The sequence below is a fragment of the Poeciliopsis prolifica genome, unplaced genomic scaffold (assembly GCF_027474105.1).
Source record: "Poeciliopsis prolifica strain line A6 unplaced genomic scaffold, Auburn_PproV2 SCAFFOLD023, whole genome shotgun sequence".
NCBI classification, from domain to species: Eukaryota; Metazoa; Chordata; class Actinopteri; order Cyprinodontiformes; family Poeciliidae; genus Poeciliopsis; species Poeciliopsis prolifica.
In genome coordinates this window covers 2,100,458-2,117,445 of record NW_026562398.1, presented here as the reverse complement: position 1 = coordinate 2,117,445, position 16,988 = coordinate 2,100,458, and the positions used below count along the sequence as shown (strand labels likewise).

Sequence of the window (16,988 nt, the reverse complement as noted above, 5' to 3'; positions counted from 1 at the left end):
AACTGAAGTACTAAAACATATTTCTATATTTCCTAAAATACAGAAAGACGTCTAAGAAATTTAAAGGTTAAGTAATTTAGTAGGTTGAACATACATTGCAGTTGAGGTATCTAACCAATCAATTCTTTGTAGTCAAAGATTAAATTTGAGATATTTTTACTGGCCTGGAAGGAGGGATTGAAAAATAATCCAATCTCACAAGACGATTGTTTTGAGGTTGCTTGTTTCCAAAGTTACTCTAAATAAAGAAAGGATGTGTGGGAAAAGTGTTACATGCCCATTATTAACAGAAGTTAATGCTCCATATGTGGGTCTTGCAAACTTGCAAAAAAATAAAAATAAAACCTACCAGGAGATTTTAAATAGAAAAACCTGTGACTCCACTAGAAAACAAAAGCTGAGTCGTCTCTGGGGTCTCATCATTTGGTCAAGTTTACACAGAAATGTTTCACCGGACACAATCAACCATTTCATTACTTCCACTTTTGCTCTGAATCCAAAGGAAGATCTGTAGAGCGATATATAAGAGTGGACTCTGGATGATCTTGTGAGTCGTAAAAGGAAAGGTTATAAGTACCTTTCTCTGCAAGCTTGTATCACAGGAAATGTGGGAGAAGAATAAGGCTTCTTTGCTTAAAACGGATCTTTAAAAGGGGGTTGGTGCAAAATGTGAGCAGCAGGCTTACAAATAAGTAGCACCAGTGATCTTGTTAAAATTATTACTTAAAATAAAGGCTTTATTTTTTTTATGTTTCAAAGCGGAATGATGAAATTGTAATAAAAGACAGGTTTATTTTAAATCCTTTACTCATCCTGCCAGGGCTGCAAAAAAGTGTGGGAGGTGCTGTATTTGTTACTCATCATTGATTTCATGTTCAAATGTATTCTGCTAAATTCTTAATAAGCACCCAAAATTTTCCCATGCATTTGTATTTAGATTGTTTAGTCTCTAAAGCTGTTACTCAGTAAATAGATAATGAGTCTTCATCGTGGCCTTATACTTGATGTTTTGAGAACAGTTTTTCTTTGATTTTTCAAATAAAATGGGGACACTCGAGTCATTTTTTATTCAGAGGCTCTAGCACAGCCATTAGGTGATAAATTGGTTTACCGTGGCCACATAATCGGAGATAATAGTTTCAAAAGAAAGACTGACAGTTAAAAACATAAGTTCTCCTGCTTGCTCGCTGTCCTGTGATTAGCTATAATTTCTTTGATGTATTTCCCATTTGATTCACCCAGGAAACTGCTGCCTCCAGAGCAGGTGCACACTGAGCAGGTGGACTATTACGTAGGAGCCTTGAGAGACTTGGGCTGATGGAGTCCATGCTTCATTTTATTTTAGGTGGATGAAAACCGTTCTTGGATCAGCCTTTCTAATATCTCTCTGTTTTTATTTCATACCCACATTCCAAGAGCCATTGCTTGAGCTGTTTAGCAGTTCTGTTCTTTTTGCTGAGCTGCAAATCTAAACTCTGCTCAGCCCCCACTGATTACTTGCACACAGACTCTGACACAGGCGATTAATTTGCCAGGGGAGAGGCTAGTCTTAATTGGGTATAAGTGGGATTTTTCTTGGCTGTGTGCAACAAAAAATGACAGACTGTGTGCATGAGAAGTGAAGACCATCTGGTCCCTCAGGAGGTTCGAGAGATGCCAGACAAATGGAAAGAGAAACAACAGAAAACCCGTGTGGGTACGGAAAATGTTCCTTCCCTCCTCTTCGCTTGTTCTCTCTCTTTGAGTCTCACAAACACACAATAAAGGAGTCACAGTCATTTGGTCATATTTCATGTGCCTGTGTAACAGCCTCAAGGGGTCGTATAGAAGCTGAATAAACTAAAGTGTTTCAATCGTGGCATATTTATACATGATCAATACTGAAAATACCAACAAAATGCTAAAAGGCACAAACAGATGAAAAAAAGTGGTTAATGTGTATGAAATGTATGACGGCCTGATAATACACAGAGATAATTATTTCGCACACTGTGACTTGCAAAAGTAGTCAGATGCTTTCGTATTTTTCAGTTATTCATGTTACAATCACAGTTACCAATGTATATTATTGGGATTTTACGTGATAAAGCAACACAAAGTATAATGCATAACTGGGAAGTAGAAGGGAGAGGATATATGGTTTCCAAGATGTTCATCTAATTAGTAAATAATACGATCCACCTGTGTGTAGTTTAACCTCAGAATAAATCCGTCTGGCATGTGAAGGCCTCAGAGAACATAAGGGAACAGAACACATCATAAAGACCAAGGACAAGTCAGGAAGAAAATTGGAGAGAATTTTAAAACAGCCTTGGGTAGAAAATAAAAGCTATATCCTGGTATTTTATAAAATTTCACAGAGCAAAATTTCAATCCATTTGTCGAAAATGGAAAATATATGGCACTAACTGAAAACCCGAATGACTGTCCCCCCGGAAATGACATGCAAGCAGAGGTTTATTTAGAAACATGACCACATTGCTCATTATAACTGGGGAGGAGCAACATCCATCGATGCAGCTAATAGTTCTGATGTTGACGGAAAACCTTAAAACGTCAATTTGCTGTTTGCCATAGGAAATGGAAAACACTGAGAAAAGCATGTATGGGTCAAATGAGACCATAACTCTCTGGCCGACAAGCAAATGTTATGAGTGGCAAAAAATACTGAAAACAGCATCCCCAAACGTAGTGGTGGTAGCGTCATGCTGAGGGGATGCAGGAGGCGGAAGCCAATAAATTTTCATCAAAATAAGCATGTATTATCAAAATATGGATGGAACTGCTGTATTTAAAAGAATAGACTATGTTAAAGTGACATAAAACAAAACAAAAAAAAGACTTGCAGGTATAATTGCATCAGAGAGACTGCATTTTTTTCTGAGTTTTTTTCTTGTAAAACTTTATGGAAACCATGAATCACTTTCCTTCCACCTCACAGATTTGTACTTGTTGGTCTATCGCATAATGTCCCAAAAACCAAATTCAGAGTTTGTGTCTGACATGACAAAATCTGATAAAAGATTGAGGGCTTTTCAAGGTACCGTAGTTGATACCTTAAAGAAGAGCATTTGATAAAGATGGATGAGGATGCACAAAAAAGATAGGGGTAAAAAGATTGTGCAGAGAACCTCTTCTCGTCAGGTTTGGTTTCTGCTCAGTGAGCTCACTAATATGTCCCACTGTGAGCTGAGACTGTCAAGCAGCATGTAGGATATCCATCAGCTTTCAGAAACAAACACCACAGCTCCTGCTTGTACTTATCCATTCCCTAGTTTAAACCATTTTGCAAGATGTCCAGCTAACACACAGCAGAGTAGGTCCACGGGGACTGTCCTATGCACATGCATAAAAAAGATTATGATGTTGTCCAATATGATTGTATAAACAATAACAAAATGATTTTATTACATGTTGGTAATTTGACAGACATCACAACATACTTGCATGATTGCTCCGATGTAACTGTTTCCCACACTTTAATTAGGCAAAATAAACCCAGTACAAAACTATATAAAACAAACATGCTTCCAGTTACACTTTAAAGCCATATTCCATAATCTAACGAAATTCACATCTGGTAAAGATAAAAAAAAAAAAAAAAAAAAAAACTGCAGAAGGATGCAGAAGCTCATCATCATTTTCTGAATTTATTTTTCTTCTGATTTTTTTGTTTTTTTTTGTTTTGTTTTGTTTACATCAAATAGAACAGACATACATTGGCACATGCAAAGTGGACACTTTGTGGTGCTTTTTAGTTACCATCCAAATCCAACTGAACAAAGACTGGATATCTATTTCTGTGCTCTTCAAACATGAAAATACTCTCAAATATTTACAAAAAAAATATACTCACAATGCCCATCACTCGGTAAAAATCATCTGGGACTGAATGGAGTTGAAGTTGATAAATCAAAAATACTGTGTGTGGCAGAGATCGCTGTTCAAGGTAATGAAATCAACTCCAAGAGAAAAAAGAGGCACAGAAGAAAATCACTTAAACAATACAAAACAGAAATCAGATAATGGACACCCCAAGAGAATATGGCTTTAATGACATTTCAAAAGAAAATTTCTTGAAGCAGATCAACGGTTCATCTTTATGTGTTTGTCCTCTTTCACAGTGACCCCCTTTTTCAGCAGGCAATGCGTTCCCCCTCAGACAAAGAGAAGAGGGCCACATCACAAGTTTACAACCCGTGGTTAGGTTCTGAGGGGCCGACATAGTCACACAGGCCCAGCGCTCTTTTCGTATCTGTTAGGACTCATGCATCATGTCTGAATGAAGGTTGGATGCTATCCACAGTCCTGGAGTGCATAGGTACCGCAGGATGTGCTGGGATGCCTGCACCCTCTGTCTGTCTTTCTTTCTTGGAACCTACAGCTTTCCTTGCTTTTTTTTTTTTTTTTTTGCTGATCACAAACAGAGGACAAAGTGTTTCTAAGCAGATCAGATCCTGAGGTTGTTGTAGCTCACATACGTTTTCTTTGTGGCTTGACCTGCGAAAAGAACATAAAATAATTGATTTATTTTGGGACGTTCTCACATGAAACAAAAAGCAGAAAGTAATGGCGCTCGCAATCGTAAACAGACATCATTCACTTTGGCGAACTCTTTCTGCTGTGCAGTGAATTCTTATCACCAGCTGTGTGCAATCAGTTGCAATATTTTCTGGACTAGCATATCATTTCAGCGTGCACTCCCCGCATGGAAAGATTCGGCTTCTATTTTCAGATGTTAACTAGTGATAGAAATCACAAACAACACTAAAGTGGGCACCAAACAAATGCTAGGGCATGCAATGTGATCCCAGTCTCCATTACCATGGAAACGTATCAGAACATGGCTGAGCGCCCAGATGCCGTTTGTGTTTGTGTGTCCTACTGCACAGCTTTCATAATGAGAACCAATTTGAGGTTTAGCCCTAGAGAGTGGAAGCATGTTTTGTTTTATTGTTGCAGGTCATTCAACCTCATTCTGACCTTTTTAATAAATTAGAATTAGAATTCTGTAGAAGTTAATTCTGAGGCTACGGATTGTTTCCAGTTTAAGCTCATATATCCCCCTTGATGCTGTACAACAGTGATTCACAAGCTGCAGGTTGTAAGTGAGGGAGTTTTTCATCAGAAGTTGAAGGTGAGCTTATGGAGACCAATTACCATTCAAAATGTTGTTGTGAGCAGCATGTTTAAAACTACTGGTTCTGTTTTTATCTTAAGTCAAAGAGTTTATAAAAATGTAATTGCTGTGCTTCTATGTTTATTTATTTATTTTCATTTTTGTTTTTTATCATGTCCTATCTTGACACTCCAGACATAACACATGGAGAAACTGCTCATTTAGATTTGCCATGGTAGCTTAGCACTACAAAAAGGATATCTCAAGAAATAATTTTAACTGCAATATTGATTTTATTAAATCAAGATTGCAGCATCGGAGGAGGCAACCATATTGAGGATATAGTAACCAGTGTTTGCACTGGTTACTATAAACCATTTGATTTATTTGTGTATAAGGCCATATCCTAATAAGTGAGCTAATACTTTAATGCAATTGAACAATGCTAAAGCAGACACAGCAGCATTTTACAAGTTGTTCTGTTTCTGCAATTAAAAGTATTTTACAAATTAACTATTACTTTGTACATTTTTATCAAAAGGTGCTGACTCTGAGAACCCACAGTGGCAATCAACAAGCACATTCATTATTTGAAATCTGTAACACAACAAACAAAAATGGGTTGCCTGTTTTATTAATTGGTAACAAGTACATTTATACCTAAAAGTAGTATAACACCTTAGATTTATGCAGAGAACATAAGATTCCTCAGACGCGATAAACTTGCCTGTCTTCAAGCTGATTTAATATGGAAGACAAACTTCTAGGAGGTTGACAACAAAAGGTTTTTAACTGTCAAAGGAGCAAAGCCATACTCAAAGTGATCAAACGTAGTAGCGCTTCAGCTTCGTCTTTCTTACAGTACACGTACATGCAGTAGTCTTCAGCTCCTTGTCAGAATAAAAGCAAAAGCCTGTAACCAGTTGCTACAAGAGAAACTGACATTTAATTCCTGGAAATAGACGTGGAAGATCAAGGTGGCTTTTAGTTTTTATGAAAGGCAAATGTCAACTTAAAAATATTTAAAATAAATAAATGATAAATCAGAATTATTCTTCCGTTGTTGCATCTTGAAGATGTTTGATTGTGTGTTAGGAAAGGGATGTGGGAGCAGGAGCCCAGACTGAAGTTTGAGAAAACTGGTGTAGAATCTATTATTCATGTGAGGAAATTGACTGTAAATCTAATCAGCAGGTCAACATTGCAAAGATACAAAACCTTTAAAAATTTTCAGATTCATATATATATATATATATATATATATATATATATATATATATATATATATATATATATATATATATATATATATATATATATATATATGGAGAGAGTGAAAGAGAGAGTCTGAAAAGTGTGGCTTGTATTCAATAGTTTGCTAGCACCACTTTTTGTCTCTCGATATGTTTTACTTTGCACAACTGGAGATTGAATGTTTTGAAGTCCATCAGACTGGATGGGGAGTTTTGGTGAACATCCATTTTCAAATCTTTATGTAGAATCTCAATTGGATTGAAGTTTGGACTTTGACTGAGACATTCAAACATATAAATATATTTTTAACTAAACCTTTCCAGAGCTGAGGTTGTATGTTTTTGGCTATTGTTTTGCTGGGAGGTGAACCTTCATCCAAGTCTAAAGTCTTTTACAGCCTCAAAAGTGTTTGTTTCCAGGACTGGCCTCTATTTAGTGCCGTCCATTTTGACCTAACCCCACTTGAAGCATTCTCAACAGTTTTCTACCAAACCTGCCAGTTGTGTTTCTTGGTTTTCATAATTATTTTTATTCACCAATTTCCTCTAACAAATCTCTGCGGCTGTATCAATTTTGAGATGAAGTTACACACGGATGAACGCGTCCTCAGTTTTATTCCAGGGTGTCAGAGTAATTGGGGTTTTAAATAGAAACATACACCTCACATTCAGATCTGTGTGCGTGGAGCAATTATTTTTATAAATCACAATTGTGCCCTACGCTGTTGTTTTATCATATCTAATCTCAGTAAAGAAACAGGAAAGTTCAAAGCGTGCAAATACTTTTGCAAGGCACAATATGTTTCTGCTTGTTCAGTGAAGTGAGTCTGTGGCAGGTCACTCAGTATGTAAACCTTCATCACACTCGTTCCTCTTAATTCCCATTCTGCTGTGTCAATGTTGCTATGGAAACCAGTCCCCAGGAGCTACACAATTAAAGTCTCACCATTTCTTTACAGCTGGATTTTGTAGTCTCAGCCTGCAAGTATGATGAATAAAACATTAGCAAGTGTACAACAGGCTCTCGCTGGTTACCATTAAAACTGTTCAAGACGATTTTTGGAGGGGGAGACATTTTAGCCCGTGTTTACAGGTCCAGGACTGATTCATTTGCCTTTACAATCCCATAATTTTTTAATTTTTTTTTACATTTGAAAGCTTATTATGTTGTCTCACCATGCACCTTCTATTATGTATGATTTTGGCTTTTGTTACACAGTTTTATTACAGCGTTATTCCTTGCTGAATAAATTCAATCTAAAAAGAATTAAGGCCTCCACACACATGCACATACACAAAGACACACATCCCCATTGGGAAAAATTGTGCTCGACACAGAATCAATTCAGCAGAATTACAGAGCAAATGCTTCTGTTTGAGAGCCGTAATCATGAAGATATTACACCTTATCAATACCAATGTAAATCTGAAAAACTGCTAATGCTCTGAATCCTATAAATCACTCTGAGTCATCTCGTGCCGGCCTGATGGGGGCTGGAGGGGAGGTGGTTGGCACTCTGACGGTTACAGGAACTGACGGACAGTCTCCTGGGATGGTCGAGGCACAGTTCAGGTTTCAGGGCGGTCATGCACATAAATTCGCCATTAATGAATGTCACTTCCACTGTTGCTAAAAAAGAAGGGTGAAAAGAAGGAGAGATTGCGCAGGGTAGGGGGACGAGGTGAGGAAATATTCATGCAGCAGAGGCAGAAGGTTAGAGACGCACAGAACAGATGACATTGTGTACTTTTGGGACTTCCCTCCAGAGGTTACACGTCCTGCTCGGGGACTTTTTAATGTGCTACTGCAACAGATGTTATGATTTTACCCTCGGTTCAGGGTTTGTATCCAGTCAATGAGCCACATGTGTGAAATGCGGGGATCTGTTCTCCTTCCATTGACACACTCGCCCAGTTCCCTGACTTACATGTGTTCACCTCGCACATTCCGCTTGGCACCGAGACACGCACCCTCGCAGTTGCACAGACACACCCGAACGCGTTGTGCTCATAACAGATGAGTATGACAACTGCTTGGAGAAATTCCCTGAAAAAATCTTTTACCTCAGAAGCATAATTCAAAAGAGGGGGTGAGAGAACGGCGCACCTGTGGGTGCCATGATTGCTTGACGTGATTAGAGGCGTCGAGGGGAAAGGGAGACCTTGAAAGCCATGATGTGAGATTTGCATGGGCTGTCAATCTTCTCTGTCTCCGTCCCTGACAGTTAAAGATGAGCAAACGGCTTCCTCTGCGAAGTGTGTCTGAAATGCAGGTTTTAAGTTTTCTTTGAAACTCTTTCTAGTATTTTTTTTCCTGTTTCTCATCCAAAACAAATGCTGCACCATCCAAATAAGGGAATACGAAGGCTGCCTTGCTCACCTACAAATACCCAGTATTATCTTTGCTAATAGGATCATGCTTACTGTTTCAGTTGAAGGTTGGCATGAGTAACACACAGCAACAGAAACAGATTATCTGGCTCATTTTTAAGTGACAGGGTCTAGTTTCTTTTTTTAAAATTATTTTAAATCCTCCTCGGAGCAAGGCCGTCATCTTCTCCCACGCTCGCTGTCATGAACTTGGGCAAAACGTCTTGCCATTTATCAGGATTTAAGATAACTTGGCTCTCTGCAAAGGATATGGAATATGATTCCAGCATCCAATTAAGTCAGAGGAATTGATTTTCTAGTGAAGAAAAGGAAATATGGAGAAAATCTGAGGTAGGATTTAAAAGAAAAGAAAAACAAATGCACATCTAATCCATATCTACAGCTCAGATCTGAACTCTTGGGGATTCGTGTTTGGTATCATTTCCTGCTATCACTGTCTTCATTAACTCTTTCAGGACAAACAAGAAGCTGCAATATAAATAATGTGAAGCGGATGTACAAATTATTTTGATTATATCAAACTAACATTGGTATTGACTGGAATTGGTATTTTTTGGGTGGATATTTTATCACTCCAATACTTAAACCTGGGCTGATGTCATTAAGCACCCGGAGCACGTTCAGCTCATGGTGGAAGATGTCAATATTAATGGTCATGGCAATTACCTGATATCAATCAAATGCTCATAACTTTCATATTATGCTTTTTTTCTACACACTCACGCCATTCATTGGTGGAAGTAATCTTTTATCAATCTGCATTATAAAGCATTGAGGAAAAGTTTTGTTATAAATTTTAGGTAAATATAAACTTAAGAAAACTTGTGTGTCTTCAAGTCTTTACAGAGTGACCTTTATGTTGTGTACTCACTCATGGGGTCAGCAGCGGGGTTCTCACACAGCTCAGTCTTGGCCTCGCCGTTGGGCCTCTCACTGGGTTTCTGAGACAGACGGGATGACATTGTGGCAGCGGTGACCACAGCCTTGAAGCTACGCTTCCTCTTCTGCACGTTCAGCTCAGGGTGGAAGATAATGATGTACACCTTGGGCATGTAGAGCATGCCCAGTGCGACTGAGGCACTGAGGTTCATGGAGACGGTCAGGGTGGTTGTCTGAATGTACAGCTGGAAGGAAAAACAGATAAGAGAAAAATACATGAAACATAATTTGTTACTCTTCTGTGAAGTGTGCAACATTAATCAAATTTTGATTGGCTACTCTTTGCGGTAGGTGAAGTGTCAAATCTAAACCGTAAAAATGTCAAATCAAAACATCAGTGGATGCTGTACATCTGCAGATTCATTCCTGAGTATCTTCAAGAGATAAAATTCAAAAACAGCATTCAGTCCACATCATGTGTAAACATGGAAGGGTTGCAGCAAAGGAGAATCTTATTGGTTTGTTTCTTTCTTAACTGTAGAAGGTAATTTCTTTTAGAAATGTAAATATATTAGAAAATAAATATTTTTTTCTGTGACTCAATTGAAATAATTTAACTTATGTATTTCATAGATTCATTACAACTTTTTATACAACACATGCACATCTTTTTTCTTCATTTCTTTTCTTTTCTTTCCTTTTCTTCCACTAAGCCTTATATTGTTATAATTTTCTGAAGAAATGAACTATGGACTGAAAGTCATAATGATCTAAATAAACACTTCAAATGTATTGCTCTGAAATCAATTAATCTATAATTACTTTGAATTAGAATCCTCTTATTAATTTTGATATTCTTATTTATTGATCCTCACCTGCAAATAAGGTACCATTTTTGATATTATAAGAAGTGTTATACTTGTAATAAAGTTCTGTTTTTTTATATGCTGTCATGGTTATTATTTGTGTGTCACACGGGAGCAGTGATGCATTCAGTAGAGATGCAGAAGCCTTTATTAAAGTCTGACCTGCAGCTACTCACTCACGACTGAGAAGACCGAGGGCTTTAAAAGCCAATAGCAGTAGCACTGCCATGACTGTATGAAAAATGCCCTTACATGACCTCTGTCGAATCATTCTGTTTCCTTTTGACTTGATTGATGGACCACACTGTCAGATAAAGATCCTTTTCTGTCAGGATGCACACTCTTTTCCTTTTCCCATGTTCTATTTTGCAACAGTGACTCCTCAGCCAGCAGCTTTTGCTGCTGGCTGCCTGTTAATGAATATTCTTGTGCTGTACAATAAAAGGCTAAATCGGACCTAGGGAAGCTGATTCTGCAGTTCACAGCAGGTCAACATTTGTTTTCTTCTGTTGCTTTCAACAAACCGACTGCAGCATTCTGAAAAAAACACTCCACAGTTAATCAAAACCAGATTATTTATAAGGTTTCCAGATATGTGATATGGGATGCTCCCAGCACAACCTTCTTATAAAGGGCTCACGTGATAGTTTTATATACAAATGTATATGTATAGTTTACAATGGTAACTTGTAGTTGCGGGATTGCATAACCCATATCAGCTCCATATCTCGAATTTTAAACTTCAACTTCATTAAAATATGTCGATTCTAGAGAGCCTGTAGAGACCTTGCATCGGCAGTCATGCAAGATCCCTCTCCTTACTTTTAAGTGTCCTAGAGGAGGATGAATAACATCAAGAAGAGGGCATTATTGTTTCAAGAGCTTCCTCACTAATCTACTGCACTTGAAAGCAGCAGATATCATTTATACACCGCCTCTCTGTCAGTCAACGAAAATGGGATGAGCGTACAATTGTAAACACATTATCCACCACCGCGTATTTGCAGAGGCAACATGCTCATTGAATCAGCAAGAGAGGGGGAGAAATGTCACCATTTGCATACATTCTATTTTGGTAGATATCATTAATGATAATTTTTTGATCACACTAGTCTCATTTATGTGTGAGGCATGCTCTTGTCTTTTAATCTAAAAAAAAAAAAGAAAAAAGAAAGAAACTTCCTCAGATGCTTAACATCAACATGCTGGTGCAATGAATTTCTCGCATTTCCTTTCACAGTCTCCCCGCCTGGCTGTGGAGCACTTTCAGAGGCAGTGATCTGCCTGGTATACCATGCATTTATAACTGTATAAATATCACAGTTCTGCACTCTGTTCTGCTGCTCTTAAGCTGAAAGGATGCAATGTCTTAGCTTTAAATTGGTTTTACTTATGGTTAAATTTTAGAGCACACACAAGCTATCAAGCAGAGAATCATCTTGTTTTTGTTTTGTATGCTTGGCAGCAGGTAATCGTAGAACCTGCGCTGCTGAACCTATCAGATCTGAGTTTGTGATCGAACTAAATCCAAACAGTACGAAACAATAAGTGTGTGTTTTCTCTCATTGCTCAAGCTAAAATGTGTAAACAGCAGCAAACTAAAAAAAATAAATTAAAATGTGAGAATATGGGCTTTCACCCTTGTTAATACTGCTACACATGAGCAGGCACACACACAGACATGTAAACATATCAGCGCAAATCCTTTTTTCTCACCGTCTCTAATCACACAGACAGGATTTCTTTTTTTAAGCGCTCCTTCTGTGAGCTTGACCCAAATTCATAGCCTCCTCTCTGCTACCACTCCAATGTTTAGCTTGTCACAGAACATTTATAATTAATTCCTTTTGCTTTAACATAAATAATTACATGAAGTCATTTTCATGACTCCTCGGCAACACTCTATTTATAGACGGCATAATGATTTATTAAAGTCCTCATCAGGAATCAAACGCCTGCTTTTAAATTTTACATCTCATTGACAAACCAAATGCCAACATTGAGCCGCAACAAAGCGTGCATCTTCCATCTCTGCAAAAAGCTGATGAGGGTGTTTCTCATAATTAGACCCACCCGGGACCCAAGCACTGCAAAGGCAATTTAGTTGAGTATGGTTTAGTACTATAAATGCACACAGTGATAACGACTTGATTCAGTAAGTGACAATTAGGATGCTCTCTGGCCCGTCAGAGCATGCTTAAATAATGAATCCAGGGGATTTGCAGTCTCCACTCAGCTACCTGGATGTCTCTGGTTGTTTTGGGTGGCCTACTTTTTAAAAACCAGCTCATGTCATGAATAACTCTTGGTGGCTTTTGTGCTGCAAAGCCCCGTCACATATTGCAGACAATGCTTTTTGTGTGAATGGGCTCTCCTGGGTTTGAACCCTCATCTCTGTCTTTTAGGAGCAGTGCTTTAAAGGATTGTGACAGATTAACTCCCTGAACACTTGTTGGTGTAGGTCAGTAAAAGTCAAAACAAGCTGAGTAAGTCGCCTGAGAGGGATAGTTAACGATCTTTCAAGAGAGGTGCTGATTAAAGGTTATACAACAAGCAGTGAATGTTTTCCTCCCATTAGATAATGCTCTTTGAGTCTTCATTGGTGTAATTTCGATAGAATGGACCCAGAGGCTGAAGTTAATAACTAGAGCAAAAGGGGCCAGACTTATAAAATCTTGAAACTACTCAAAATGTAAGTATCACAAGTCTTTCCATTCAGAGTGACTACCTAATAGAAAGGAAAGACAGTGTAAATATCAATGGCATAGAGTTCACTTAATCCTCTTGAATTTTTTATTTATTTCATGTATTTATTTTGCTTTTTTACATCACTGGGTATTTAAATTAGACAGTCATGTTAAAAGAAAATGGTTTGCATGCTCTGAAGTTTATGTTTGTGTTTCCAGTAGTGTTTTTTTATATGGACAAAAGTTGCCCGGGGCAGCATTTGAAGAGGGACACACACACACACAAAAGTGCCTTTTTTCACTTAGTTACACACTGAAAGAGTTTTGTATTGCTTTCTTGGAGCCATAAACAAGGGCTATAAACTTTTAAAATTTTAACGAGAAAAGGACAAAGGTGATGTTTTTATTTTTTGTGGTACCACTTACACCCTCACCTCCAAGGAGATGCTGAATATATCATTCGTATTTATTTTTTTATGCTGTTTTCTAATTGTTGAAATTGCATAGCTCTTTTATGTCTCTAAATCTCTTGTATTTTACTCTTTTATTTTGATTTTGATTTTCTGAACAGCACTTTAGTCCACTGTGGTTGTTAAACTGCATTATAAATACAGTTGGTTGGATCAGATTGGCAGCAGCAGCCGGTGAGGATTTGGCACGCCCTGTGTTGAGGAGGCACCTGCTGTTTGCTGCTTACGGTTACCTACATGTTTGGGTACTTTTCTCAGCCCGATCTGAGAAAGTACTTCCCAGATATCGATGATGTCGATCAAACAGAGCTAAAGTTCACAGAACCAGAGGTGTTTCTGTGAGCATTATTGTCCTGGAAATTGCATTGAAAATTTTTAATACACTGATGGCAATATCAGAACATAGTCTGTGATCGTTATCCTGTCAATTTACATTGATTGGGAGCTCAACTACAACTCAACCACTACTGAAAAAAAAAAAACATCAGACTTATTTTTCTGTCCATTAAATGCCTGAAAGATTAAACCTGCTACTTTTTCAAAATGTGACTGTATCAAGAGGGAGACAGCAAAGTCTTTAAAGTGGCTTATTTTTAATGTAATATTGATTAGGTACAATTTAAGGACATATGCTAATAATCAAATGGTAGTACATTTGTAATTTTAATTAGTTTACTTGTATTGTTTGTTTTATTGTAATTACCAGTTTAAACAAAGTAATTTGTATATTTTGCAGAAAGGTTATTGAAAAAAAAAACTTAAATCAGACAAAATTGTAGATGGCAGGACACGGATAATCAGTAATAGTCAATCAAATCCTTGAACATCAAGTTCAAGGACGTTTAATAAAGGAACGCTGATTAAAATACAATGCTTTGGAGAAAACAAAATCCTTTTTAAAACGGATTTTGTACTGGTGCAGCAGAGGAGGAAGCTATCCATCTATATGGAAGCAAATGTCCTCCAAAAGCTGACACTCTATTGAAATGAGAATACTGCAAGATTGCAAAGCTGAGGATTACATCCAAACCAACAACCCTGATAATCAATCAGTTTGATCAAGTGCTATTAGTTTCATGCAGCGTGGGAAGGCAGCACAGCCTCTCTGGGTGGATAATGACTAAATACCTTCTCACATTGAAGTTTACCTCAAAGAGACTACTACCGTTTAATTAAATAACACTTTAGGGCTTGAATTTGACTTTCTAAAGGAGGGAGTTTTATTGATGCAGCACATAAATTACCATTCACTTTACAAGAAAGCAACATTGCATGGTTATATACAAGTTGTATCACATAGCAAATCCAACTGATTCACCTGAATGTTTGGGTACCCGCTGACTTATAAAGCATTTCTTTTGCATTCTTAAAATAAAATGTTACTGTCCATTCCACTTTTCAGCTAGACACTAAACGCTGCAATAAAATTGTGGTGGTCATCGCAATTTGAGTTCACAGCTGTAAAACCCAATGTCACTCTCTCCTGTCCTAAATAAATAAATAAGGACTCAGGTTAAAATCAAACCTACTAACTTTCTCTCTCTCCATTACTTTAAACATTTGGCTTTTTTGCTCGCAGTTAGCTCAGGGTTTCATGCATAAATCAAGTGACAGACAGGGAAATTTCATACAGAAAGACTGGAAAGCTCTGAAGGAACTGTCAAGTCTTGCACTTAAGTGCAGTTGTTTGCAGAGAGAATGAGGAATTTGTGAGCCCTTCGTAGCTGAAGAAACACAAACAGTTTTATGGAAGTATAACAGTGTTCATGACAAATTAACTTTGATGCAAATATAGAATAGAGTTGTTGGAGGTGTTTGTATTTGAGTGTCTCTATGCTTCGGGGAAAAAAAAATTATTATACCACCCGACTCTTCCAAATCCCGTTTTGACACAGTGGCTTTAAAGGCTTGAATAAATATATTTATGCTTATTTTGAGAAGTTTGTTTTAAAGCGTGTCAGAAAAGTACAACATAAGTCTAATTTCTTTTTAGGAAAAAAAGAACGCAATGGCTCTCACAGTTGAAAACAGAAAGTAACTGACTGAGCATAAGTAGGTCCAAAAAGACTGAAGGCAAGCTATCCATGAGTAAAACTGTTTATGTGTTCTAGAAATAGGGATTGAACTCTGTCTTTCATTGGAAAGACAGAGTTCATATGATCAGGTCATGAAACAAGGTAATACACAATATTGGGTTCATGACAATGAAATTTTGCAATATCTTTGGGGAAACTGGGTTTACTTACTATTTGCTTCCACAAAGAAGTAAAGCTTTCCAATAAAACAATAGTGTTTTAAGAATATATTAGTGTACAGTTGTGTAGTCCAGTTCTTACTAGTCCATATCTCAAGGTTTTAAGGTTGGCAAATTACAAGGAGTCTAATGCCAAAATGCATTTAAATAATAACATTCTGTGTTTTAAAAAAGGTGAAATCTGCAACCATTCAGATCAGGTTTGGTCAGAATAAAGGTTTTAGGTTTGAAACTGGAAATGAAAAAAAAAAGATTTTTAAACTCATTTAAGAAAAAGTTAAATTGGACCTGTAAGTTCAATGACTTTCAGAATCCCAGGAGATATCAATGTCAGCCTGGTTAGCCAGCGAATGTTTAGTCATGGGGTCTGTAACTCCAGTCTTGAATGGCACTGCTGTGCAACTTTTCGATGCATCCTTGCTTCATCAAACATGAATCAAATAAATGATTTATGACTCGGATTTTTCAAAGCTTGCTGATATGCTGAGGGGGTAACTCATCCTTTTCATTCAGGTGCGGTGGAGAAGAGATGCATGCAAAATGTGCAGTATTCTGACAGTGTTTCCAAATTAATTAATTTGTCTGTCAGTCACCATTTCTGTTTTCAAGAGGGAATCCAAAAGGTTTAAATGTTGTGGATGCTTCTATTATGCTGCTTTAATCTATTGTTGTCAGTCAGTCTTAGATGTCTTTTTCAGCTTGATCTGTGCTAACAGGGAAATTCAAGAAACAGTTTCTGTCTTTGCAGTAAGAGTTTTCAATAGAGTGTCAAGACCTAATAACCAAAACTCTTATATAAAGACATGCCAAACTGTAACTTCAGAACTGAGAAATGCGCCAAACTCAGATTTGATGTACACCCCTTAACCTATGTGTTCTTTTGTAAGCGTTTCAGAACATTTCTCTTCGTTTAAAGTTAATGAGGTAATCAAAGTCAGGGAAAAAGTATGTTAAAAATGGACATCAGCATAGTATGTTTACAGGAGAAAATGTATAAATACATTTAGTGGCATTAAATGTTTATAAATGTATTTGTTTGCAAACAACAATATCTGCCTCTACTCATATA

At 37.3% G+C, this 16,988-nt stretch overlaps 1 protein-coding gene across 1 annotated transcript in view; it reads right to left on the bottom strand.

Annotated features, from left to right (window-relative positions):
* Positions 1–3,382: 3,382 nt before the first annotated feature.
* LOC129370374 (metabotropic glutamate receptor 7-like) overlaps positions 3,383–16,988 on the bottom strand; it is a 101,727-nt gene continuing 88,121 nt past the window's right edge. The window contains exons 9-10 of the mRNA XM_055046331.1: positions 9,635–9,887; positions 3,383–4,500 (exon numbers count right to left, since the gene is read on the bottom strand). Coding sequence (XP_054902306.1) covers positions 4,451–4,500; positions 9,635–9,887 — 303 coding nt within the window. The 3' untranslated portion in view covers positions 3,383–4,450. The remainder of the gene's footprint in view (positions 4,501–9,634; positions 9,888–16,988) is intronic.